Consider the following 27,542-nt stretch of genomic DNA (forward strand, 5'->3'; position numbering starts at 1 on the left):
TTACTCGTGTTTGGGGAATATTTCTCCTGTTGTAGGACAATCAGTAGCTGCAAGGCAAAAAAGTTCATGCTGATTGTATGAAATGTTCAGCGTTGGCAGCAAGGCTGACCAGAATGTTCAAACTGCTGAGTGGCCTGAAGTCTCCATAGCCCTGGTCCCTTTTAGAATCAATGAACGATGTGACAGACACAGAAGAATCTATGGAAAATCTCAGTCAACCAGGGTGTTGTGAGGCTAACTGAGTCATTAAAACACATGAGTAGTCCCAAAAACCTCTTTTATTGCAACAGCTGTGAATTATGTTCATTCACAGCTGAGTCCCAATTAGTTGCAAAAAGTCCTTCGGGATAATCACCAACCTTTATCTCCCTTGACACTCTGCCAAAGACCTACTTGGCAAAGCCACACGGATTCCAGAATCAAACAGAGATGCCGACTGGGAACAGAATTAACAACGTTGCTTTCCTACAAAGAGCCCACATGCCTTTGCTCCTCTTTTAAGCCGTATGGGAGGGGCCAATCATCTCCAGGCCTTACTCCCAAGTTGTACCTTTTGTTTTAACTGTTTGTGCCTTCTGGCAGCTCTGTGCATGCGCGCACTAGGAACAGGCTCCTCCTGTTCCTCTGCCTCTCTGCTGTCTGACTCTGGAGGCTCCGGAGTCCGCACATCACTCCCAGATGGCCCTGGCCCCATCTCTGCCTCCGACGCAGAGCTCTCATCCGGGTCTTGCTCAGACTCCAGGACTGGTCCCTGTTCTTCCTCAGCCTCATCGTTGTCCGACTCCGCTGCCAGCTCTGCAGGCTGCTGGCGGACCACAACACTGGGCATGGTTGTCCCAAAGGTGCTTTTTCCAAAAGGCAGTTAGACTTTCTTGGTTTTTTTCTTTGAAAATTTTTCGTTTCTCATCCAAGAAGTTTCTTCATTTCATTTCATTTCAGTTCTTTAGAACTGAGGAAGCCTCTTGGATGAGAAGTGAAATGTTTTCAAAGAAAAGAAGTCCCGTTGTCTTTTTTTTTTTTTTTAAAGCACCTTTGGGATGGAGACATGAGACCTTAAGTCCTAACGTGTAATGTAATGTAAGGCAAATTAAGAAGAGATCGGACAACCATTTGTGTGAAAGGGTATATAGGGTTTCCTGCTTGGACAGGGGGTTGGACTAGAAGACCTCCAAGGTCCATTCCAACTTTGTTATTCTGTTATTCTGTCTGTTAACCTGGCTCAGGTTTCCCTTTCCAAAATCGCCACAAGAAAACTAGGAATTGTCAGGCTTGTGCACAGCTTCCTAGGATGTCCTGCTCTGTATTATTTTGAAAGACTCCATGCTGGCTGTGCCGAGTGCCTTTGGGATCACATGGCACCTATTTATAAACCACCCAAACTGCCCTCTCCCCCTCTGCCAGCAAGCTGCAAATACGAAGGTCACTTAACAGCCAGAAGCCCCCCAAGGCTGTCCTTGTGTTCTCTATGGAGGACAGAGAAATCTCCTAAGGACACCGATCCGCAGGTTAGTCTTTGCTTAATTGTTCTCTAGCACTGCTGTTCTTTGCCATAAATGTAGAGCAGAGTGTTCCTTCTTCGGCTGTTTCCCAGGAGTTCTTTGTTTTCGCAGTGTTCTAGCAGACAACTGTGGAAAATGAAGGCCGTAATATTCAGAACGACTCTTCCTTGTAGAGAACTAAGGGTGCCCTTAAAACACTCATCACAGGGAAACAGGGAAAGGCAGATTATTCTGTCCACAAAAGAAATGAGATTCAACTGAGTTTAATTGGAGTTTGAGATCTATTAGGAGTACTTAGCCGGGGTCCACCCCCACTGAAAATACCCTGTTTGGCCTGGCATGTTCCAAAATTGGATTATCTCATAGTCCAGATGATTTCAGGTGGACATTCTGCATTAATCCATTCAAACATGACACAGGGAAGTTCAGAATTCAGCAATCTCTTGAGGGTTTTATCTTTATTTTAAAAACTAAGCCAAGTTGCTAATCTTCTGCAAAAGCTTGCTTGAATTTGTTGTCATGAATGTTTTCTTATGTTTCAAAATGCAGAAGGGGGCAAAGTAGTGTTTCTAGAGGACAGATTCTGTGTAAATGTACAAATAAAAAATAAATACTCTTTTTGGTTCTTTGCCCTTCTCCATTACTGGCCGAAGCAAACCGAGGCCACAGTCTGAGACTCAATTTTTCTCACAAGTAGTTTTTTTTTTCTAGATGAGCCCTGATTTCTACTCTCGTAATTCCTGGCCAGCATAAAGTTAAGCTTTAATACGATTCTAGAAGGGACCAAGTCAGAGCAACAAGTCTTACGTTTCATTAAACCACAAAGGATCTTAATTCACCTAATTTATTCAGGCTGCAAGATTCAACCAATTGTTTGTAGACTTTTTGGAAGTGTTATTTTGTATTTTTCAGGGACTTAAAAGGCATGTGTGTCAATTTCACATTGCTGTTTCTCTTTTAAGTCTCTGCGAAATGCAAAATAATTTTTGCCAAAGTTTGTAACACTGCCTGATTCTTCAGGCACTTGTTTATAAACTATCTGGACTCAGAATACACAGAATAATGGACTTATGGTTTCTATTTTTTTATTTTTTTAAATAAAAACAACGTCAATTGCAACATACTTTAGACTACAAATAAGTAGTCAAATCATAAAACAGTATTCAGTACTATTTAACAAATCATCAAACCAATGAAGCAACAATATACCAGCAGGAGCAGATATAAACTTTCTGTTAAAATTAGGACATTCACATGAAGATTGAAATAAAGGGATTTATAAGAATTTTCAAAGTCCCAATGCATTTGAGAACCTCTAAATGGAAACTGCAACTTTCAACAATGTACGGGATCTCAGAAAACACTTAATAATTAAATAACTCATGGCCAGCAATCCATTGAGAGGCCTTAGATCAGATGGCCTAAATTCACTCTGCATCTACAGATACTACATTTGGTCCAACCCTACCATTGAGCAGACAAAGTCAACCACTGATGTTGGGGGATCAGCAACACAGGGAGTCCTTGACTTAAGACCACAACTAGGACCACAATTTCCATTGCTAAGTGAGGCAATTGTGATTCATGCCTGATTTTACGACCCTTTCGCCATGCTTGTTAAGTGAATACTGCAGTTGTTAAGTGGAATGATGTCATTAAACAAATCTGACTTCCCCCATTGACTTTGCTTGTTGGAAGCCAGCTGGGAAAGTCCCAAATTATGATCACATGACCCTGGGAAGCAGCAACTGTTGTAAATACCATGCTAGTTACCAAGCACCTGAATTTTAATCACGTGACCGTGGAGGTACTGCAATGGTCATAAGTGTAAGGATCGCTTATAAATCACTTTTTTCAATGCCATTGGACCTTCAAATGGTGGCTAAATGAATAGTTGTTAGTCAGGGACTACCTGTAATAATAGCAATAACACTTACACTTATATACCGCTTCACAGTGCTTCACAGCCCTCTCTAAGCAGTTTATAGAGTCAGTATATTGCTCCCCAAAATCTGGGTCCTCCTTTTACTGACCTTGGAAAAATGGCACAGTGACTCAACCTTAAGCCGGTCAGGATCGAACTACTGGCAGAGAGAATGCAGGGTTAGCCTGCAATACTGCATTCTAACCACTGTGCCAAAATAGCTCTTATGTCCCCATTCTTCCTGAGTCCCAGTCCTTGTTCCGTCTTGAAAGTCAGAGACCAGGAACTGGATCAATGAATGAGTCCTGGCCATTTATAAATCAAATTTGGCTTTCAGATAAGCGACGAGGCACGTTGCTTCACCATTACAACAATTTATTTCTGATTTGACCAGAAATGAGATGAATTCCTCTAAAAATTTATGTAGGCTAACATGATGGCTGGTTTGTTTGATGTGGCATCTTGCCCAGCTTGAGTATTCTTCAAAGTTGGATGACATCTCCAAATTACACCTGCTTCTAGATTCAAGGCATTTGTCTTCCTTCTTGACAGAGCTAAGAGTCATTGAGTAGCAGTATGGAAATTCTTGCTTCCTTACAAGCTGAAAAGGACTTTTGTAGACACAGCGATGTGTATTTGATGGATGCGTGGCAATATACTGTAGAGGGGGAGTAGGGTGTGCATAAGCGTATTGCCACATGAAATATATTTTTTCAAGCAGGATCTTTTGCCAGCTCTGTCTGAACTTCTATCCAGGATCATATCTGTTCATGGAAAGTCTGTGATTCATCGCTTCATTTTATTTATGGATCAGTTTGAGAGCATAGACATTTATCCCAGAGTGTGGGATGTGAGAGACAGAAGTGTAACAGTTAGGGATACTAAATCCTTTTAGATACTATAGTTTTATGCGGTCAGACTTTCCATATTTTGATAAGCTGATGAAAATTAAATAACTACGCTGAACTTTTGAAATTGAAACTCCCAGGGCCATTTAACCATAAACTGCATATTTCAATTTGTTAATTTGCTTGAAATTTTATATGAGTATATATATGTATGTATGTATGTGTTTTTTTATTGTGCTTAAGATTAACAGAAGGCATAAAATTTATCAGCTTCTTGCCTGTATTAGCCGCTTTTTTGGAAAATTCGATCAAGGATATTTCTGAAGATCTTTTCAAAGCAAATTTGAAAGACATTCTTGGAAGGTCTACACATGTCTGGATTTAGCCAACATGTTTAGCCATAAATCATAGTTTACAAAGCACAACTGCTTCTTCCCCATGATGGATTAGCCTAGAGGTAAGGAAGGTTTTTTGTGATGGGGAGGGTAACTTGAAAACTGTATTTTTAGTTTGCAGGGAGCATGTCAATGACATGGTGATATCAACCAAGGGGCAAATCAGTGTATTTGTGTTAAAGGTAATACAGCTTAAACACCTTATGTTAGAATACAGAAAGTCCTCAATCACAATTGAATCCAATTTTTTTGTTGTTGTGTGAGACATTTGTTAAATGAATTTTGCCCCATTTTATGACCTTTCTGGCCACAGTTATCAAGTGAATCATTGCAGGTGTTAAATTAGTAACATAGTTGCTAAGTGAATCTGGCTTCCCCATTGACTTTGCTTGTCAGAAGGTCACAAAAAGTGATAACGTGACCCACAACCGTCATGAATATGAACCAATGGCCAAGCATCTGAATTTTGATCACATGACCACAGAGAAGCTGCGATGGTTGTATGTGTGAAAAATGATCACGAGTCACTTTTTTCAGTGCCATTGTAACTTCGAACTGTCACTAAATGAAAGGTTGTAAGTCGAGGACTACCTGTAAATGTTGAAAGTTTGGTGATAGGGTCCTGGTGGTACCCAGCTTGCTCTCTCTGATGTTTATCCTAGTAAAATTTTTCTGCTTACAGAACATCTGGACCAACGTCAAGATCAGACTATTTTCTTGCTGGACCTGGGAAGATGGCTACATTGGTCCGAAATCGAAGCAACGGTTTGTTGTCCTTCTTCCTCTCTCTCCATGTCCGGACATTTCAGCCCCCAACTGGACCGCGCTCTTTTAAAACGTTCCATGCTTTGTGGAGTGACCAGAAAGCAAAAGGTAAAATGAATGATTGAGTGAGGAAAAATACTTGTTGAGGTCAGTTAATGAAAAGCAACGAGACCCACTGTTGATAAAAATGTCACAAAATTAGTAAATCATTCCTATGTCCTCCATCTTCTCTGAGCCTTCATGCCCCCCCCCCCGGTTTCGGGTCGACGTTTGGGGCTCAGGACCCCGGACAGCACCCTGAAATCAAGGGAGCTGGTTGGATTTTAAAGGAGATTCGGGTTAATGCCAGGGTTCCAAGTAACACCCCCAATGAAAGAAGACTCCGAGGCTTGAAGGTTCCTCAAAGTTCCATTTTATTAGAGATGTCACATTGGCACATCTGGGAAAACCCGAATCTGAAAGTTTCCAAATTTTCCCCACCCAAAGGAAAGCCCAAGTTCCTGCCCAGCACCCACATGTCCATCACATGGTCCAATCAAAGCACCGTCCCAACTGGAGATGCCTTCCAGCCACACCTCTCCAGGTGCAGGGCAAGATGTCCTTGACTCTCTGAGAAAGGAATGTTATTATGACTATATATTTCACCCCTGCTCCAAACAATCACCCCTCCCAGTTTCCCACAGCCGTAAATGTGGCAGGCCTGAAGGCCCAATGCAAAAGATGGCTTCCAGGCCTGACATCCTAATAATAAGGATAATCAAAATATGAAAATTCAGCTGAGGATAATTTGGATCCTTCACTTTTATGCTAATGAGACCAAAAATGGCCAGTCTAAGTGAGAAGTACTGAACCCGCTTGAGAAGAAAGTTAATTGAAGTCATTCATAATCAGTAAAAACAAGCTTTGGCTTCCTCAGGCTCTCTGTCCATGGATGGCATTGCTTTAGCCAAATGTAATTCAGCTGAGAAAACAATTTGCAACCATTTTTGATTGAACCCTGAAGCCAGTTTAGTCAAAGTCTGCCAGGGGTAGGCTGCTGGGGGTGTTCGGGAGAACCTCTAGCTAAGATTCTGTGCAGTTCGGAGAACCCCCAAATCCCACTCCTGGCTGGCCCCACCCACCTCTGCCCCTCCCAGGAGTCCCCATGTGGCCTGTTTTGGATGCAGATCAGTGCAGGGCACACACAAAGGCTCGGGGAGGGTGAAAAATGGGCCTATCGGAAGTTTGGGAAGAGGGTCTCCAGAGCCTGGGGAGACCATTCTCACCCTCCCAGAGGCTCAAGGAAAGCCTCCGGAGCCCAAGGAGGGCAAAAACACCCCCCCTGCCATGGTGCAGGAGGCCAACTAGGCCATGCCCACCATGGCCACACCCAGCCAGCAACCAGGCAGAGAACCCCTTGCTAAAATTTTTGAAGCCCACCCCTGAAGTGTGCTAAGAGCAGATCTCAAACTGTTCAGCAATTTCACTAAAGCTTTAGGCATGGAGATCTAGACGGACACCTATAGCTCTGGGACTTCAGGATGCCAATCGCTGGTGTGGCAAAGCCCTCAAATTAGAAATGTATTTATGAAACAAATTTATATAGCTGCCCAATTCACACACAGTAATCCACACGTAAGAAGGGAATTCCTGTGTTAGGATGCAAAATATTTGCAGGCTTCAGAGACAGAACAAGCCATTCTTCAGGGGAAGAATGAAGTTTAGGGAAAGAAAAATTGAATAGACAGATAGGAGGATATGAAAGAATTAGGTAGCTAGTCCCCAACCATTTTACCTCCATTTGATTGCTATTATAAAAGTTAGCCTCTATTTATATATATATATAAAAACCTTTACCAAAAAGAATGCATCTGAGTTTCCCTTGTAGGTTGAACCTTAGCCTTGGATTTTAATTCCCTTTCAAACCTTCCCATTTTACTTGTTGCCATTGTGTAAGACTAGCCATAAAGCAACAATGGCATATTAAATATTGTTTACTCTTGCAAGAACAGTAGTTTAGATTTATTTTAGCCAGTTCCAGAAAATGATTGCCCAATGAGATAAAATAAGCAAAGCAAAAGTCAATTTAAAACAGAGTTTAATTGCTAAAAAGCATAGTTTGGAAACAGGCTCTGGTGGATATGCAACTGAGAAATATTGGACAGGGCAATGTATAAACTGACTCATTTTCAACATGCAAAGGAGATTATTGCAAATGTCACCGTGACTTTGTAATTGTAACAGAAAAGGGGGGAAGTTATAACTTATAGTAATTAGATACAGTACTCTGCAGAAAGGTGCAGAGAAAGACAAGAAAAATGACATTTCGTAAATTAAATCTGCCATAGCTGAATTTATAGAATCCTAGCAATGGAAAGAAGTCTTAAAGCCAGTCAGTCCAACAGCTGTTAAATGCAGAAATCCAAATTAAGTTCTACTAATCTCCTGGCTATTGCCTTCTTTCTTAATGATCTCACTAAATAAATTAGAACACAGAATAAAGTTTGAAGGGACCTTGGAGGTCTTCTAGTTCAACCCCCTGCTCGAGCAGGAGACTCTACATACCAATGGCTGCCCAGTCTCTTCTTGATTAAGCAAAGCATTAATCACATGCAGCAAATGTCAGCTTCAATTTGATGGAAAATACATTGGAAATTCTTTTCAAAGGATACAGTATTCATGGTGAAATTCTCATCAGGGTGTTTCTTATGATGTTGTTGTTGCATTTGCATAGGGATCAAGAGATCAAATTATGTATGAAAGTTCTGTCTTAGGCAGCATTCAGCATCTCTGGCTTCTCATCTATCCATCACATCCCAAGGTAAACACAGCGAAGGACAATGAATCTCGGCATTTTCTTGGTGTTAGCTCAGGGTTGAACTGTGGGGTCCTTGGTGCTCTCTGAACTTGGTTGTCGCAGACCTTTTTTTAACCCAGCTAGGTAACATCATCAGTGTTAGAAGTGAGTAGGGCTTGCTGTCTTTTTATATATTAGTGGTTTGTCCTGTCAGTGTTTGTGGGAGTGTTCCCCACCCCTAAACCACCCAAAAATCCATACAATAGACCAAGTAATACTGTCCAACAGCTCACTGATGGTGGCCCTTTAGTTCATTGTTGAGTGCAATTATAGCTCTGGGATAAAAACTATTCAGAAAAGGTGTGGTCTGAGTTTTAATTGTTCTGTATCTTCTGCCAGAAGGCAACAGTCCAAAAAGATTGTGAGCAGGATGGGAAGAGTCTCTGAGAATGTTCTTCAACTTCTTCAAACAGCGAGATTCGAAGATGTCGTCCAGGGTTGATAACTGGAGCCCGATGATATTCTGGGCAGTTTTAATGATTCTCTGTAGAGCTTTTTTGTCCGCTGCAGAGCTGCTCCCATACCATGCAAGAATGCCGTATGTCAGGACACTCTCAATGGTGCTGCGATAATAGGACAGAAGTAGATGCTGAGATAGATTTATCTTCCTGAGCATTCTCAGGAAGTACAGCCTCTTCTGTGCCTTCTTCACAAGCATGTTAGCTTTCATAGTCCACGAGAGGTCTATACTAGATGATATTACCTAGTTGGGTAATGAAACATCTGCAAGAAAACAAGGACCTCACAAAATATGATCCAGGTTGACTGAAGTTCTGAACTGGCTGAATTCCTCAACATAGTAAGCCAAAATCATATAATGGCTTAAGGTATTGCATGAAACCTTCCAACTATGGTTTTTTTCAGGTGACCATGACTTAATAGGATGGGTGAATCATCTTAAAAAGTAATATGCAACCCTGTTCTTACATAATCAGTTTTTCTGAAGGCGTGGCTTTATATCTGCATAATGACTATATTTTCCTCTTGTTACAAATAGTTGCAGTTAATTCAAACCAGGAGCGAGAAGGGAAACGAAAAAGGAAAAAAGTCCACCTCATTTCTACATCGCTGTCTTGTTTTTTTGTTTTCCTTTTCCTGTCCCAAAAGCCAGTAGATCTGAGGTTGTCCCATCACTGCTTGGGGCTGACGCTGCATCTTTTTTAAAGATGTAAACAGCTCGAAAGCTTGTATAAGCCGGATCCTAGTCAAGCATTTTGCTAACCAAACTTTAATTTGTTATTATTTTGGCATCTGCCTGTGTCTTTTGTGCGACCGTGTGAGGTGGCTATGGAAATGCACTTTGACAGTGGAACATTCCATCTTCTGCCACTAACAAACCCTGCCTCCACACACACACTTCTATGCCACCTTGCCTGTTGTACTGTGAGGGGGGTTCAGTAGAGCTGTGTGGTGTGAGGGAAGGAAACTTACTTTGACAAGTGCATTGCAGCCAAATCAAAGCTACAAGTGAGTTTTTCTGTGGTTGCTAGGAGCTGAAACCCAGCAGCCTCTGGAGGGCCATCTCTTGATCATACCTGATGTGGAGGCTAGCAGAAGCAAAGGACCTCAAAGAGTACACTCAAATCCAGATTCTCATTCTCCAAAACATTTAAGGATGTTATGATCACGATCCCTTTTGCTTTACATTTTCCGGTTTTTTCTGCATCTGAAAATCCTCTCTAGCATGGGAATAAAAGATATAGATTAAACTCATACAACACACATGATAGCAGTGTTCCAATATCTCAGGGGCTGCCACAAAGAAGAGCCTTGGTACTACAGTGGTTTAAAGCACCCTGTTATTAACACAGCTGCCTGCAATTTACTGCTGGTTCGAATCTCTCCAAGGCTCAAGGTTGACTCAGCCTTCCATCCTTTCTAAGGTAGGTGAAATGAGGACCCAGTTTGTGGGGGCAATAAGCTGACTTTGTATAAAATATACAAAAGTATGAAGGCTATTGCTTAACGCATTGTAAGCCGCCCTGAGTCTCCGGAGAAGGGCGGCATATAAATCAAATCAAAAAAAAAAAAAAAGGGGAGTCAAGCTATTCTCCAAAGCACCTGAGGGCAGGACAAGAAGCAACGGGTGGAAACTAATCAAGGAGAGAAGCAACTTAGAACTAAGGAGAAATTTCCTGACAGTTAGAACAATTAATCAGTGGAACAACTTGCCTCCAGAAGTTGTGAATGCTCCAACTGGAAGTTTTTAAGAAGATGTTGGATAACCATTTGTCTGAAGTGGTGGAGGGTTTCCTGCCTGGGCAGGGGGTTGGATAAGAAGACCTCCAAGGTCCCTTCCTCCCACTCTGTTATTCTATTCTATTCTATAAGCAATGTTTGCATAATATATGAAGCAGTCATAGAAAGAAAGGGAGACATTATTCCATTTTGCAGATTTTCTCCAAAGAATATAATGGAACCTGTTCTTCAATAAAATGTTAAGTTTCTTGATTTAAAGTTCAATTCAAATGCTATTTTAACTTTTAAACCCTTCTTGGAATTGTTTCTCAGATTCTTTTTAACTTGTTCTCTCCTGTGTTATCTGCTTGATCACTGATAATGTCACTTTAGGGATATCTTTTGAACAAGCTAAGAAAGATGGTTTGACTGTGGTTTCCTCCAACTTTAAAATATTCCCCTCCCTGGGAAAGCTCAGTAGTGCTTCCTTGTTTTAGGAAAGGGAAAAAAAAGTCAGGCATTTTTTTTAGTGTTTATACCTACAGAAATTGTAGAGTGGTATTTATTAAGGGGGAAATCCAAAATTTTTCCTTACCAGTTCTGAGCGCGTGGCTTGGTGGGCGTGGCACGGGAAGGATATTGTAAAATCTCCATCCCCACCCCACTCCAGGGGAAGGATACTGCAAAATCTCCATTCCCACACCACTCTGGGGCCAGGCAGAGGTGGTATTTGCCAGTTCTCCAAACTACTCAAAATTTCCACTACCGGTTCTCCAGAACCTGTTAGAACCTGCTGGATTTCACCCCTGGTATTTATATTCCTGATTGGGATTTTGCTCTGATTCTACTTTCACTTTTTTTAAAAAGAAAATACTTATTATGTATTATGAGGTTTTATTGCTCAAAATTTATGCTGGAAAATTTCGGCGGTTCTAATAATTTTACATGCATTAATGAAATACATAAATAAGTAAATACATTTGTAACCACCTTTTCCTCAACTGAAACTTTCCAGATACTTTTGGTTTATTATTTTGATTTATTTTCTGTGCATCTGCCTGACGACTCTAACATTCTCAGGAAGTACTGAAGTTTATTGAGATAATGTCTACTTTGGCTTCCTTCCTTCCCGCCTATCCATCTTTTTGTTGGTGCGTCTGTTTCATACAGGAATCCGCTACCAAGAACTCGTGGTTGGCATTCCTAAAGAAGTCTATAAAAATGAAAAAAGAGTAGCCCTTTCTCCTGCTGGTGTCCAAGCTTTGGTGAAGCAGGGCTTCCATGTGCAAGTGGAGCATGGAGCAGGTGAAGAAGCCAAGTTCTCAGATGATCAGTACAAAGAGGCAGGAGCCAAAATCGGGGATATGAAAACGGTGTTTGGATCCGATATCGTTCTAAAGGCAAGAATGAAATAAAACTGCCAGGTCTGGTAGGCAAGATTATTTAACTGCTGGACTGATGGATGGATGGATGGATGGATGGATGGATGAATGGACAGGACTTTTGAACTTCTCCATTCAAAACTGACTCTGGGCAAGTTGCATACTCTATTTACATGAATAAAGTTGAAAAGGATGAGAGAGAGAGAGAGAGAGAGTTTAGTGTAGTGGTTAAGGTACTGGCCTAGAAACCAGGAGATGGTGAGTTCTAGCACTGCCTTAGGCATGAAAGCTCGCTGGATGGTTTCAGCCAATCAGAGGAAACTGTGACTTCTAGTCCCGCCTTAGTCATGAAAGCTGGCTGGGAGGTTTCGGCCAATCAGAGGAAACTGTGAGTTCTAGTCCCGCCTTAGTCATGAAAGCTGGCTGGGTGGTTTCGGCCAATCAGAGGAAAATGCGAGTTCTACTCCCGCCTCAGTCATGAAAGTTGGCTGGAGGTAACCTGGGATCAATCACTCTCTCTCAGGCCAACCCACCTCACAGGGTTGTTGTGGGGAAAATAGGAGGAAGAAAGTGTTAGGTACTCTATGTCCGCTGCCGTGAGCTATTTATAAACAATAAATAAAGATGAGATAAAAATCAAATAAACACCAGATTACAGGAAAGAAGAGTTCACAACATTCCCACCCTTGAGTTAGGATTATTCCTTTATTTCTCCAAGCCATCATGCAGTTTGGAATTAATATTTTAGCCTTATCCAGCTGTGACAATTTTGTGAATAGTGGTATATGGCTTAACGCAATGTAGAAACTCAGCCAATCGTATATTCCAAGAAACCACGATTAAGCATAGCACAGCTGAGTGTAATAGCTGGGTTCAAAATAATATTCAAATATTTGGCTGGCATTTATCAGCAATAAATAGCAAGAGCCTTGGTGGCGCAGCAGACTAAAGTGCTGTTAAGTAACACCAGCTGCCTGCAATTACTGCAAGTTCAAATCTCACCAGGCTCAAGGTTGACTCAGCCTTCCATCTGTTCGAGATAGGTAAAATGAGGACCCGGATTATGGGGGCAATAAGCTGACTTTGTATAAAAAAGAACACCGCTTAGGGGGGCCCGAAAGCCCTACTAAGCAGGTATATACAAAAGTATGAAGGCTATTGCTTAATGCATTGTAAGGCATTAAGTCTCCGGAGAAAGGGCGGCATATAAATCAAACCAATAAATAAATAAATAAATAAATAAGAGTGAAAATATGGAACAAATGTTGAAATATGGGCTAGCAAAGAGGTGTAAATCTCAGTGGTGTGAAAAATTGATCACAAAAATCCAAAGCGGAAACGAAATTTCTACTAATTGCTGACCCAATAATTATGATTTTAGTGGCTGCAAAGTGTAAAGTAAACAGGGATTGGATTCCTGGTTCAATAAATCATAATCAGTTGGGTTTTGAACAGTAGTTTAGACTATATGTCATGGTTTGTGATCTATAATAGGGCCACATTATGTGTATGAAGTGGTCACAAGAAAGAAAAACTGTAGCCTAGTCCTCCCTTTGGCACATGGTTTGCATGCGCATGGAATTTTCTTTCTTTTAACAAAGCAGTGAAATGTGGGATTTATTCTCTCAAAGGTCAGAGCTCCAATTTTTAATGAACAGTTGGGAATCCATGAGTCCACCTTACTCAAGGAGAAAGCGGTTCTGGTCAGCTTTATCTATCCAGCACAAAATCCAGATCTCTTAGAGAAGCTTGCTCAGCGCAAAGCCACCGTCTTAGCCATGGACCAAGTTCCTCGGGTCACAATCGCTCAAGGGTATGACGCCTTAAGTTCAATGGCCAACATTGCAGGGTGAGTCCACCAGTGGTGGGATTCAAATTTTTTTTACTCCTGGTTCTGTGGGCGTGGCTTGGTGAGTGTGGCATGGCTTGGTGGGCGTTGCTTGGTGGCCGTGGCAGGGGAAGGATACTGTAAAACTTCTATTCCCTCCCCACTCCAGGGGAAGGTTACTGCAAAATCCCCATTTCCTCCCAATCAGCTGGGACTTGGGAGGCAGAGAATAGATGGGGGCGGGGCCAGTCAGAATTTTTACTACCGGTTCTCCAAACTACTCAAAATTTCCACTACCGGTTCTCCAGAACTGGTCAGAACCTGCTGAAACTCACCTCTGAAGTAGGGACATGAGGAATGGGATCGTATAAAAATGAGGGCAGCTGTGACTGTGTGATAGAAGTCCCATCTTTTTCTACATGCATCAAAAATAGATGTCGATAGGTTTGGGACTTCAACTGTGAAGTCCCAGATGTTCTCTTGACTTCTTCTTTATTCCCTTCTCTCGCATGAGCTCCTTAGGAACGGAGTTCTTCTTCTTGTCATCCTTGTTCAATTATAAGATGCTGCATTTCTCCCAAACCTCATATTTACAATTTCATCTTCTCTGATCTAAGGAGAATTAATTTCTGGTATCTCAAATGTGGGAAATCTCAAGGGGGGTTATAAAAATATATATAAACCCAGTAGTGGAAACTCAGGCAAGTGCCGTGTTGGAAACATCCTAAACATGGGAAATTCTCAACAGTCTTATTTCTTATATTTTGTTCTTACTTAAGAGAGAGAGAGAGAGAGAGAGAGAGAGAGAGAGAGAGAGAGAGAGAGAGAGAGAGAGAGAGAGAGAGAGAAAAGTTTAAGATGGATTAGAAAGAATAACACTGGAGAACCAGAAGACCATACTCCATCCAAATGTTTCCTGGGAACCACAGAGCTCTTCTTATTCTTTGGTTGCTTACAGTAGCTTCTCTGAGGCCAATTCTCTTTTGGCTGGAGCCCAGGGGTGGGTTCTACTTACCTTTACTACCGGTTCGCAACGGGGCTGCGTGCACGCTCTTCTGCGCAAGAGGGGTCGGTGGATGGAGCGTCCCACCGGTTTTACTACCAGTTCTATAGAACCGGTGCGAACCGGGGGCAACCCACCACTGCTGGAGCCCAAGTTCTCCCAACTAGATGTGTCTCTTGGGCCATCCATTGTGGAGTTAGCATTGTTTTCTGCCCTGGAGCACCTATATACATCTGTCTCCTGTGTTCATTGAAATCTCATGGGAACATTTATGAGGACACCAAAATCTCAGGATCAGATCAGGAGATCTCCAAATTTTAAAACATTATTGTGAGAGCGAGTACTTGTGTTGGGGTTCTGGTGCCTGCCATATACCACTGCCAATCTTTGATTAGTATTTCATTTCATCCAAGAAAGACTAGATTCACATAGGTTCTCTCCAGATAGACTTGGACAACAGCTTCCAGAAATTCCAGCATTTCTGGAAGACACTCGGTTGGAGTAAGTTATGCTAACAGTAACCACACAGTTCTTAAATACCACCTTAATAAAACAAACATTACACAATTTGACTTCATTATTTTTAAATCCAGAGCAGATTCAAAACAACTGGGTAATTAAATCATCTGGATGTATTAGTTTCCAGCCTAGTTCTATCACATCTGTTTTGGAAGAGGCTTCGTGGTCTTTTGCTAGAACTGTATCTCATCTTGTTTGGTATCAACCCAAACTTGCTGAGAGATGGGTGGCTGATTCTAACATCTCTGACGTCTGCTTTTGGTCATGCCAAAAAAAGATCGGGGGTTTTACTGCCTTTTGAAATGTCTTTCCTTCTGTGATTCACATTCAAGTTACGGTTACTAAAGCAAATCAAACGAGAATTCCAGACATCTCTTACAAACCCACCAACTATAGCTGGGTTGAGTAATGTGAACTAGATTCCACAGTAGATCAAAACAATAGAACGTCTTGTGACCTTAAAGATGAACAGATGTATTATGTGTGGGCTCTAGTACACTTACACTTTTTGCCACTATAAATCAGTTTTAGAAAACCATAAGACTCGGTGGCTGCAATGAGCTAATGAGATTGCTCTCCGGTTTCTGCCATGAAATGTGTTTTTAGGTTTGGCATGAACTTCACATACCAACCTGGCTTTCTTTTCCATTATGGTCTTTTCATGCAGGCAAAACTCAGCTTGTAGACAAGACAAATGAAAGGTTTTGTAAAAATAACACTGCGCTAATTAGATCCTGTTTGAAGCAACAAGTCTCAAATAGAGTCCTTAGGCCAGCCTTCTCCAGATGGATGCTGCCCGGAATTGCTGAGAGGTGTAATAATAATACATCTGAAAAAAACAGGATGGGCATCATTGGACTCATTCACATGCCAAATTGATCTATAGCCGTACATCATCAATATGCTGGCTGGGGAATTCTGGGAGTTGAATTCCACTCATTTTAAAGTGGTGGAAGTTGAGAGACACTTATCTATAGCTTGCTTAATTAAGTCTTTTTCAGTCAACTCGAGGCAGTCAACCTTACTGGGTCTGCTGACATTTAAATAGAGATCTTACAGACATTAAAAAAAAATTATTTGGTTAAAGCTTAAAAATACAAAGGTAAAAACATAATACAGTCTGAGAAAAAATATTTTTTTAAAAAGTGCAAAAAAGAAGAAAAGGGGAATGAATTGGTAAAAAAAGTAAAGAAAAAAAATATATGTAAAGAAATTATGTCCCCCTTCATCAAGACAGGTAGAAACAATTTTAGTAATTTACCACTTTCCCTAACATTTCAGCCAAAGATCTCTTCACCCCATATCTCATCTCATCAACAAATAATCAAGCCCCATTATTCAACCCCATTATTCAGCAAAAGTTTATTAAAAGTTATCAGAAATAACATTTATACTTTAACCTTAAACAAATTAATTTCATATTCATTTCCCTTATACAGTAACTTACCATTTTCTTTTTAAAAAATCCCTTCCTCCTATAACTTATCTATATTTATTTGTCCCCTTTAGCTATTAAAACATCAGCCAGGTTGATTTCTATGTCCTGTGTAACATCTTTGCCCATATCATTCTTTTAGCCTGCTATTTTTAAATCCATATCCCAAACTGCCTGATTATCTGTTGTATCTTCTTCAGTCTCCTCCTTTAAAGCCAATGTTATAGTAGCATACAAGTTTAAGAGAATGTTCTGAGTACACTGTTGACAGATAGTAACAGCACCTAGACTTATATACCGCTTCACAGTGCTTTCCAGCCCTCTCTAAGTGGTTTACAGAGTCAGCCTCTTGCCCCCCAACAATCTGGGTCCTCATTTTACCCACCTCGGAAGGATGGAAGGCTGAGTCAACCTTGAGCCGGTCAGGATCAAACTGCTGGCAGTTAGACTGCATTCTAACCACTGCGCCACCATGACTCATATCATATTTACATATATCATATATATTATATACAATATCATATATATCATATCATATCAATCTCCGATATCCTTGAATAGTCAATGGGGCAAGATGGATTTGCTTATTGACTATGTGATTCACTTAACAACTGCAGTCACTCACTTAATACTCGTGGCAAAAAAGATTGTAAAATTGGGCGCAATTCATCTTGCTTAGCAATGGAAATTCTGGTCATAAGTATGAGGACTATCTGTATACAAAAGGAGCAATTCCTTTCTTAAATCATTGATCCCCTTAGTCCTGCATGTGACGAAGAAGAATACATTATACTGATTTTCTGGAGATTGTTTATGTTGGATTCATGATACCTGGGTATCTTGGGTTGTACATTTTCTTTGTGTGCTTTCAAACATACCTTCCCTTCTTTGCTTCCAATCAAAAAGTTTGCTTACTGCTTAAAAACAAAACGAGATGTAATCATTTTGTTTTCTAATCCAAAACAAGTATCTTTCACTAATTCATAACATCCAACATTCGGAGGGAGGGAGGGAGGGAGGGAGGGAGGGAGGGAGGAAGGAAGGAAGGAAGGAAGGAAGGAAGGAAGGAAGGAAGGAAGGAAGGAAGGGGGCCATCTAACACAAGCTGGTCTTGAATCTTTCCAAAATGCTGTGCAGACCTTTTAAGCCACAAAATAAATCCACTTCATTTTTCTCTTGGAACATCAGGATCCACTAACCAAAATAGAGCCAGGTACGCAATAATGGCTCAAACAAATGTTCCGAAAACAAAAATTAAGGAACGGGATGCTCAGCCTAAGAATGTAGGAATCAGCACCACAACTAAACAAAAAGATCCTTTTACCGGAAAAAAAAATCTACTATGACAAACTGGGAGAAAAACATTCTCCCCAATGAACATAATGTAATTTGAGAAGTGGAGAAAACATTTACTATGGTCAGGTTTCTGGATTAGAAGATCCCACCTGCACTCTTCTGTTGCATACCCTCTGCTACCTTAGCTATTTCTTTCTTAATTTTCATGTATTTATTATCTCACTGTCCTAATCTTTTATAGTGTTGTTTTATTGTAAGCCACTCAGAGTCGCATGACTGCGAGGTCGGCAGCAAATACATTTAATAAATAAGTAAATAATAAATAAATAAATTTATTAAATTTGTATGCCGCTCATCTCGCAATTTGAGGCGACTCTGGGTGGCTTACAACATAAGAAATTTCCTTGGATTAGGCATTTATTGGGGTGTAACAAGCAATGGTATGAACTGTGAGGCCATGGTGGTGATGATGATGATGATGATGATGATGATGATATCAATCTATGCCTTCTCAGCTAACAAATAAAGGCAATTTTTGTTTTTTTGTTTTACTGACAGATTATTTATTTGTTGGAGATATTTGGTTGCCATGGCTGGTCTAAACAGTCCTATATTTTTTTTGTCTACCGTGTTTCCCTGAAAATAAGACCCTGTCTTATATTTTTTTTGAACCCTGAAATAAGTGCTTGGCCTTATTGCCATGCGGCTCAAAAGCCAGATTGGGTTTATTATCAGGGGAGGTCTTATTTTGGGGGAAACAGGGTCTTAGTTAATTGAGTCTGTTGTTATTTATTTCAAATGCCTGCTTTGTTAGCAGTTCCAATGTTTTTTTCTCTTTCGTCCTTTTTCTTTTTCCTAGGTACAAAGCTGTTGTTCTCGCAGCCAATCACTTTGGAAGGTTTTTTACTGGGCAAATCACAGCTGCAGGAAAAGTACCTCCTGCAAAGGTAGGGTTCATGACATGGTTTTCTGAAACACCATTACTACCTTTTGAAAAGAATTCAAAGACATCTTGAAGAAAGCCATTTCATCTCCTAAAGAAGACAGCTTTTATAGCTTCCCTTCCCTTCCCTTCCCTTCCCCTCCCTTCCCTTCCCTTCCCTTCCCTTCCCTTCCCTTCCCTCTTATGTCTGTCTGTCTGTCTGTCTCTCTCTCTCTCTCTCTCTCTCATTGTCTATTTGTCTATCTTCTGTCTATGTCTGTCTGTCTGTCTATCTGTCTATCTATCTTCTGTCTATATCTGTCTGTCTGTCTATCTGTCTATCTATCTATCTATCTATCTATCTATCTATCTATCTATCTATCTATCTATCTATCTAATCTATCTGTCTTATCTATCTATCTATCCCTCCCTCCCTTCCTATAAAGTCACATTGTATATGATGCATCGATTAATAGAAATGTTTTATTCTGGTCTGTTATAAATACTTTAACAAGCCCAATTGTGACTTCTTTTGTTTTCCTTCCTAGATGCTGATCATTGGTGGAGGGGTGGCTGGCTTGGCTGCGGCTGGAGCAGCGAAATCAATGGGAGCCATTGTTAGAGGATTCGATACCCGGTAGAGTAACTCCATGAGTCCTAAGCCTTTAGGATACAAATCCTAAAAGGACATCGAAAAGTATATTTTTCTGCCCTCGTTAACTCGTTGCCTAGAATGAACCATCCGACTTTAATAGGGTTGAATCTAACGTTGATTATGAATTTTCAAATATGTGTCTACTTTAATGCACATTAGTTTTGCTTACTCTTATTTGTATGTTGTGAGCCTTCCAGACAGTCCTCTGGGAGAAGGAACAGTGGGATATAAACTAAAAGTAGCAATAATAATAATGCTAGCTGAAAACCAACTACCCATTGCAAATTCAAGGAATTTTACAGAGCATCTGCTAGCACGTTACTCAAAGGTCAGAATGTGATGCTTGGACTGAAAAGCAGTTATATGCGCTTGATCTTCGCTCTGAAAAGTATCCAAGCTAGTGATTACTGTGAAATTCTCCTTGCTTCCAGCCCTGCAGCTTTGGAGCAGTTCAAATCCCTCGGCGCAGAACCTTTAGAAGTCAGCGTTGCAGAAACGGGAGAAGGTGTTGGAGGTTACGCGAAAGAAATGTCCAAAGAGTTCATAGAGGCAGAAATGGCCCTCTTTGCTAAACAGTGCAAAGAGGTGGACATTGTTATTAGCACAGCTCTCATTCCAGGTACCGTACAATTTTATCACCATTACAGATATTCCCTGACTTACAATCGCACTAAAATTTATGACTTGTGACCGTTTTCCTATGGTTAACAACTCTTACAAGCTCTCCCCATTGTCACATGATTAAAATTCGGATGCCTAGCAACCGGTTTCGTATTTATGATGGTTGCAGTGTCATGTGATCCCCTTTTGCGACCTTCTGACAAGCAAAGTCAATGGGGAAGCCAGATTCACTTAATGTTGTGGCCCGTACATGGCCTGTGCGGCTGGTGGCTGATTCGGACAGCGAGGAGGCTGGTGTGGTGCTGTGCCAGCAGCCTGTGCAGCTGGCACTTGAATTGGACAATGAGGCTGGAGAAGATGTGGTGCCAGAGGCGGCAATTCAGCCAGGGCCTTCAGAACCTCCAGAAGCTCCCGTAGGTGAAGAGAATGAAGAGGAGGAGCCTCTTCTCGATGCACGGGCACGCAGAGCTGCCAAAAGGCAGGAGTGGCTCCTCAGGAGGAGGTCTCCTTGAGAGTAAGGCTTGGGGCTAATTGGCCACTCCCTTAGCCTATTTAAGGAGGAATGCCGACTGAAGCAATTTGCAGGGAACAACTTGTTCACTCTCTTTTGTGCCTTGATCATCGTTCTTTGCAAATTGCTTCTGGGCTTTCTGCCAATCATAGTAAGATTAAGATTATTTATTTTTTGGATTCTTGCAGGCTATTAAGAAAGTTTAATTAACAGCCTTTGTTTGAAAAAACATACTGATTTTATTTTAGTAAACTAAGGTTTGTACAGACTTTGTATGTGCTGCGTTCTTTGGGGTCCGTGGCTGGGGCAGAACACTTAACCGTGTTACTTGCTTAACAGCTGCAGTGATTCACTTAACAACTGTGGCAAGAAAGATCATAAAATGGGGCAAAACTCACTTAACAACGGTTTCACTTTAACCCTTTTGGGCTCAATTGCGGTTATAAATTGAGGACTACCTGTACAGAGATCTTAGCAGTCTATGCTTCTAATAAAAAAGCCCAACATTTGGTTTCTTATCTTGTCATGAGTGTCAAGCAAGCCAAATCTGTTATTTTGTGAGAGCTCTGCAAATAGATAGAAAATGTAACGATTGTGTGGGTTTTATTTTCCTGATCTTGAGATATACACCCTGCAGAGTTTTGGAGATTCAGCAGACAGTGGTAGTCCTACTGCTAGTTGCCATCTCAATGAATTATAGAAATAGGTAGGAATTGTTGATCTTAAACTGACCCTTGCAAGTATAATCCAGATAATCCTGAGGTTTTGTTGGCATCTGCTCAAGCTTTTTTTTTTTTTTTTAAGAAACATTGAGTTCCCATCTTTCATTACTGTTCTTGCCATTTGTAACAGGGAAAAAAGCTCCAATCTTGATCACCAAGCCTATGGTGGAATCCATGAGAGATGGTTCCGTAATAGTAGATCTTGCCGCAGAGGCTGGCGGCAATGTAGAGACCACCCATCCTGGAGAACTTCACATGCATAAGGTTTGCACAGGAGAGTCTGTTTGAAATATTTTGTCCCCTTGACAGAGATATTATTTTGCTCTTCTCCAAAGCAGCAGAACATCACACGTAGACCTTCTTAGCTACACTAAGCATCTTAAGGTCTGGGTTTTGAAAAAGATCAGACATGGGCTGAACCCACTATGCGTTATCCTAGCCCAGGAAGGACATCCCTTGAAATGAAATTATGCAGCTCCCAGGCAACAAAAACTATCTTGTCACAGCTTTATGATTTAAGATATTCCTAAAATCAGACATTTTTGGCTTACTCAACAAACTATAGTTCAAAGAACTACGGCTGTCCTAGAAACCTATGGCCTTTACAGAAGCTTTGTATTTACGAGCATTAGTGCAACTAAATTATGAAACTCTTCTGCACTACAGTGACCTAGCTTGTTTCCGGCCTCCAGGGGGGCCTCTGGAGCCTGGGGAGGCTGTTTTCGCCCTCCTGGAGACTCAAGGAAAACCTACGGAGCCCAGGGAGGGCAAAAATGCCCCCCTCTCCCGTGGTGCAGGAGGCCAACTAGGCCACACCCACCCTGGCCACACCCACCCAGCGACCGGGCAGAGAACCCCTTGCTAAAATTTGTGAAGCCCACCCCTGAGTGACAGGTACAGTTAACTGAATTTACGGTGCCTTTAAGGGGCACCATTTGCAATGGTAAAGTTCCCTCAGAATTTAGGGTTATAACTGAAGGCAGGAGAAGAAGCAATGGATGGAAACCAATCAGAGAGAGAAGCGAACTAAAACTAAGGAGAAATTTCCTGACAATTAGAACAATTAATCAGTGGAACGACTTGCCTCCAGAAGTTGTGGGTTCTCCCATCACTGGAGATTTTTAAGAAGAATTGGACAACCACTTGTCTGAAATAGTGTAGGGTTTCCTACCTGAGTAGGGGGTTGTACTACAAGACCTCCAACGTCCATCCCAACCTCTGTTCTGCTCAAGGTTTAATTTGTTGAAACAATTGTAAAGGGATATTATTTCTTCCTTCTCCCCACACCACTGAGCAAATAGCACGACCAGGTTATCTAGCCCCCTCCTTTTATTTCTCAAAGTTTAATTGGAGTGCAGTTAATCTGGGAAGCACAGTGTGTAACTATGATAAGAGCATCAGAAGTCCAAGAGGTGTTTTCAGACTTTTAAAGCATGTTTTGATTTCTTAACTATTGAAATAAGCACCATATGGCCATGGAACGGCTTCCCCCCCCCCAAAGGCCTCCCGGTTTGCTCTGCCATTGGCTCGAAGTCAAAAAGAAAAAGCTTCCCCCCACCCACCCACCTCCTTCGAGAGTAAGAGCAAGCTGTTCATGTAAAAAGTAAGAAGTAATTTTGCCCTTAACTTGGCAAAATAAAGTGTCAGCAGAGATCTGATTTACCATCAGTTATAAAGGACACATCAAGTCAAAACTCCTAAAAGTCGTATCAAGGCAATACATGAAAAAGATGTTTTTAAGGGTTTTGTTCATTGCTTTTCCAACCCTCAGGGCGTGGTGCACATTGGTTATACGGATTTGCCAAGCCGAATGGCTACCCAGGCCAGTAGCCTTTACTCAAACAACATCTTTAAGCTATTAAAAGCTATTTCCCCCAGCAAGGAATACTTTTACTTTGAGCCAAAAGATGATTTTGATTATGGGACGATTGATCATGTCATAAGAGGGACTATGGTCATGAAGGTGAGTTATTATTATTTTTCCCCCCTTCTCCTAAAATTCCTTAATGAACGGTTTAACAGAGGCATGCAAAACATCGTAATGGAAGACAGAATCGGGATCTTTTAAGAGAAATTGCAGTTGATTCTACTTGACTTTCGTCTGGAAATTAGCTTTGCAACTGACATCGAAACATGGAGTTTGGTTTCCTCCACTAGAGCATCAGATCTTCTTCCAATCTTCTTCCATCTTCCATCTTGTTTCCATCTTCTTTCAGTTTGCTTTAAATATCACACACACATTTATATAATTATAGACCTAACTCAGTGATGGCTAACCTTTTCTGGACCGAGCAAATGTATGCACACGTGCCTGAACCCCCAAAATGCAATGCGCATGCACCCCCTGCCCTGCACGCATCCCCTGCGCATGCACACATGGCCCACCACACGCACACATGCCCCCCGGGACGTGCCCCGTCCCCACGCATGAGCGTCAGAGATCCAACAACCAGCTGACTGGCGGGAGGCACACGCATATGCGCAGCAAAGCTGAACTGAGGCGATGGCTCGCATGCCCACCGAGAGAGTGCTGCGTGGCACCTGTGGCACGCGTGCCATAGGTTCGCCATCACGGACCTAGCTTGTATATGCACTCAGCCTACATTTTAGCCCAGTTGCAAACCTTTGTAAATTAGTAGTTTACACATTGTCTACACCAGTGGTGAAATTCAAATTTTTTTACTACCGGTTCTGTGGGCGTGGCTTTGTGGGCATGGCAGGGGAAGGATACTGCAAAATCTCCATTCCCTCCCCACTCCTGGGGGAAGGATATTGCAAAATCTCCATTCCCACCCCACTCTGAGACCAGCCAGAGGCGGTATTTACCAGTTCTCCAAACTACTCAAAATTTTCACTACAGGTTCTCCAGAACCTGCTGGATTTTACCCCTGGTCTACACACTGTTTTTTGTTTTTGTTTTTTTTTAAATTTGATTTATATGCCGCCCTTCTCCGAAGACTCAGGGCGGCTTACAATGTGCTCAGCAATAGCCTTCATCCTTTTGTATATTTATACAAAGTCAGCTTATTGCCCCCACAACTGGGTCCTCATTTCACCTACCTTAGAAAGGATGGAAGGCTGAGTCAACTTTGAGCCTTGGCGAGATTCGAACCCTGCAGTAATTGCAGGCAGCTGGTCTTAAGCAGCTTAATAACAGGGTGCCTTAAACCCTTGTACTACCAAGGTTTTCCCCTCCAATTCCAAATCAACTGAAGTGGATCAGTTGAAATCAAGCAACATATAGAAGATTAATTGTAAAGACCTGAAACAACTTCAGCTGATGGTAGAGATCAGAACCACGTTCTCTGAGTCAGCAAAGGGATGCTTTGGGCTAAATTTTAGCTTTTGACCCATCTAGACTCAATCTGTCCAGATTGTTCTTCTAACAGCCTCGCAATAAGATTTGTGACTTTCCATAGGTTATTTTTAAGGACTCATCCTAATGTCTCTGCTACAGGAAGGGAGAACGATTTTTCCAGCACCTTTACCTAAAACTTTACCACCTGCTGCTCCAGTTAAGCAGAAGTCTGTTCAAGAACTAGAAGCAGAAAAACAAGCAGCCGTTTCACCCTTTAGAAAAACAATGACCTCAGCTGGAGTATATACAACAGGTATTTCTAAATGTTAAATTCATTCATTCTCTCTCTCTCTCTCTCTCTCTCCCTGTCCCTCTCCCTCTCCCTCTCCCTCTCTCTTTCTCTCTCTAAAGTATGAATTCCTCTTTCAAAGTTCATTGTGATATGCATTAAGAGATTTGCTAATACAGGTAGTCCTCGATTTATAACAGTTCATTTAGTGACCATGCAAAATTCAACAGCACTGAAAAATGTGACTGATGACTGTTTTTCCTCAGCTAAGACCTTTGCAGCATCCCCATGATCAGATACTTGGCAACTGCTTCATATTTATGACCGTTGCTGTGTCCCAAGGTCATGTGATCCCCTTTTGCAACCTTCTGACAAACAAAGTCAATAGGGAAGCCAGATTCACTTAACGACCAGGTTACTAACTTATCAACTGCAGTGATTCACTTAACAAGTATGGCAAGAAAAGTTGTAAAAATGGGGTAAGATTCGCTTAACAAATGTCTCGCTTAACAACAGAAATTTTGGGCTCAATTGTGATCGTAAATTGAGGACTACCTGTACAATCTGTGGGAGATGACCCGGCTAAACCTGAGGGAGGGGTCAAACATGTCATCAGTCTCAAGTCCCTTCGTGCCCACAACAGTCCAGCCCACCTTAAGTTCCATTGACTTTTATCTACCGCCAATTTATTTTGACCGTTAGTAGTTCATATTCTTGTAGAAAAGCATTAGCATACAATAAACTTATATTTATTCAAACTGCCTGGGCTCCTGATTTCCTACGCTTGACAGAGTCATAGTTAAAGAATGAGAAATCATCTCAAAGGTCTATTAAAACTGTCTGCTACATTGCTGCTACTACACTTTAGCCAAGGAGCCCATCCCAGATAGAACTGATAGAGTGGGTTGACTTTGATTAAAACATGAGTGGGTGTGGCATGCTGTTTTCCATCTAGAATTTGCAGCCACATTGGCTCAGTTTACTAATCTTTAACAGTAAGAAAAGATATCAGGTGAGATAAGTGAACAGGCAGAATCTAATGACAAACTGTCAGATATCTCCTTGTAGGAGTTGATCCTTCTTAAATGTGAATGGAAGATTTTATCATCTCGTTCTCCTCAGTGCTTCATACCAGAGCTTAGGAAAACTCTGAGGGAAGATTTTTTTTCATACGTAATTAACTTATTGATATCCCCCTAAAATACAGCGATGGCTTTTAGTTCTATCATCCATTTCGGTTAGCCAGGTTCCTAGGATTAAATTTAAAATAAGGTTATGTAAATACAGGGAGTTCAGTTGCATGCAACTCTGTAAATATTTTATGAATGTTTGCTCGAAACTCCTTTGAAGTAAGATTGTGTGGGACTGGCAGTTTTAATAGCATTTTCAGGCTGATGTTTAAGAATTGAATTTCTGCATTTAAAGAAAATGCAACTGATTCTTGGTTGGGTTGGAGATAACCTTTGAACAATAGCTCCTTTCTATCATGTCTTATTTATTTATATATTTATTTTATTAAATTTCTATACCGCCCTTCTCCCGAAGGACTCAGGGCGGTGTACAGCCACAAATAAAACCATGACAATATAAAAATTAAAAGCAATTTAAAACAATTAAATAAATTGGCCGAAAACTCTAATAAAACAACCCGTTAAAATAGTAAAATATTATTATTATTTAGGCCAGCCCTGCTTGTTGGAATAATAATGTTTTTAGGGCGCAATGAAAGGTACGCAGGTCAGGAATCCTACGAATCTCCGGGGGGCAGCTCATTCCAGAGGGTAGGGGCCCCCACAGAGAATGCTCTCCTCCTGGGGGTCGTCAGCGGACATTGCCTAGCCGACAGCACCCGGAGGAGCCCCTCTCTATGGGAGTGTACCGGTCGATGGGAGGCTATCGGTGGCAGAAGGCGGTCTCATAGATATCCAAGGGTCATACTACATAGAAATCTGCTTTGCAGTTTATCAAAAATGTTCTCAACCGAGGAAAGAGGCGCCTGTTTTTTTCTACTTTTTGACACCAAAGTTTAGATATTATTTTAATTTTCTCTTAAGGATAGTCTTGAACTGATTTGATTACTGGATAGAAGTGATACAGAAAGCTAGTTCCAAGGCTGTTGATTTCTCTGACAGATCTTTCCAATCCCTGTAGCTAACCCACACTTCTTAATCAGAGAAAGCCCTTTGGAGGCTATTATAATACCTTTGGGATTAATGAAAGTGGGAAAAAGAGAAATTGCTACTCATTTGAAGAGAGTCTAACGAAAGACAGGACATTCACTCACTTCTGTGGCCTCCTAGTTAAATAAAATTGAACAAAAAAATATGGGAAAAAATGCAATGGTTTTGGGCGGGGGAGGAGGTAAAGCACTGGTTTGTGACCTCCTTAGAGATGTCCTGAATAAACATTCTGTGTGGTACGTATTTATCTTTGCTGCCATATATTTTTTTTCCCTGCAGAATGCACCAGCAGTTCAGGCCAATTTTTAATGCCTTCCTGTTCAGTAATTTTCTTTTATCTGAGTCAGGTTGCCTTACTTTAAAAAAAAAAAAATCAGCTTCGAGGAATGAGGGAGTGGACAGCAAAATGCTTCAGTGGAAGCTGTAAAAGGTATTA

General features: G+C 41.3%; 1 protein-coding gene across 1 annotated transcript in view; it reads left to right on the plus strand.

Annotated features, from left to right (window-relative positions):
- The first annotated feature begins 1,406 nt into the window (after positions 1-1,406).
- Positions 1,407-27,542, plus strand: part of LOC139324057 (NAD(P) transhydrogenase, mitochondrial-like) — a 48,765-nt gene continuing 22,629 nt past the window's right edge. The window contains exons 1-10 of the mRNA XM_070953696.1: positions 1,407-1,505; positions 5,349-5,539; positions 11,616-11,845; positions 13,459-13,676; positions 18,768-18,855; positions 19,379-19,467; positions 19,917-20,104; positions 21,470-21,603; positions 23,111-23,302; positions 24,797-24,950. Of these exons, the coding sequence (XP_070809797.1) occupies positions 5,401-5,539; positions 11,616-11,845; positions 13,459-13,676; positions 18,768-18,855; positions 19,379-19,467; positions 19,917-20,104; positions 21,470-21,603; positions 23,111-23,302; positions 24,797-24,950 (1,432 nt within the window). The 5' untranslated portion in view covers positions 1,407-1,505; positions 5,349-5,400. The remainder of the gene's footprint in view (positions 1,506-5,348; positions 5,540-11,615; positions 11,846-13,458; positions 13,677-18,767; positions 18,856-19,378; positions 19,468-19,916; positions 20,105-21,469; positions 21,604-23,110; positions 23,303-24,796; positions 24,951-27,542) is intronic.

This window comes from Pituophis catenifer, unplaced genomic scaffold, assembly GCF_029215685.1.
Source record: "Pituophis catenifer annectens isolate HBS135680 unplaced genomic scaffold, rPitCat1.0.hap2 SCAF_14, whole genome shotgun sequence".
NCBI lineage: Eukaryota > Metazoa > Chordata > Lepidosauria > Squamata > Colubridae > Pituophis > Pituophis catenifer.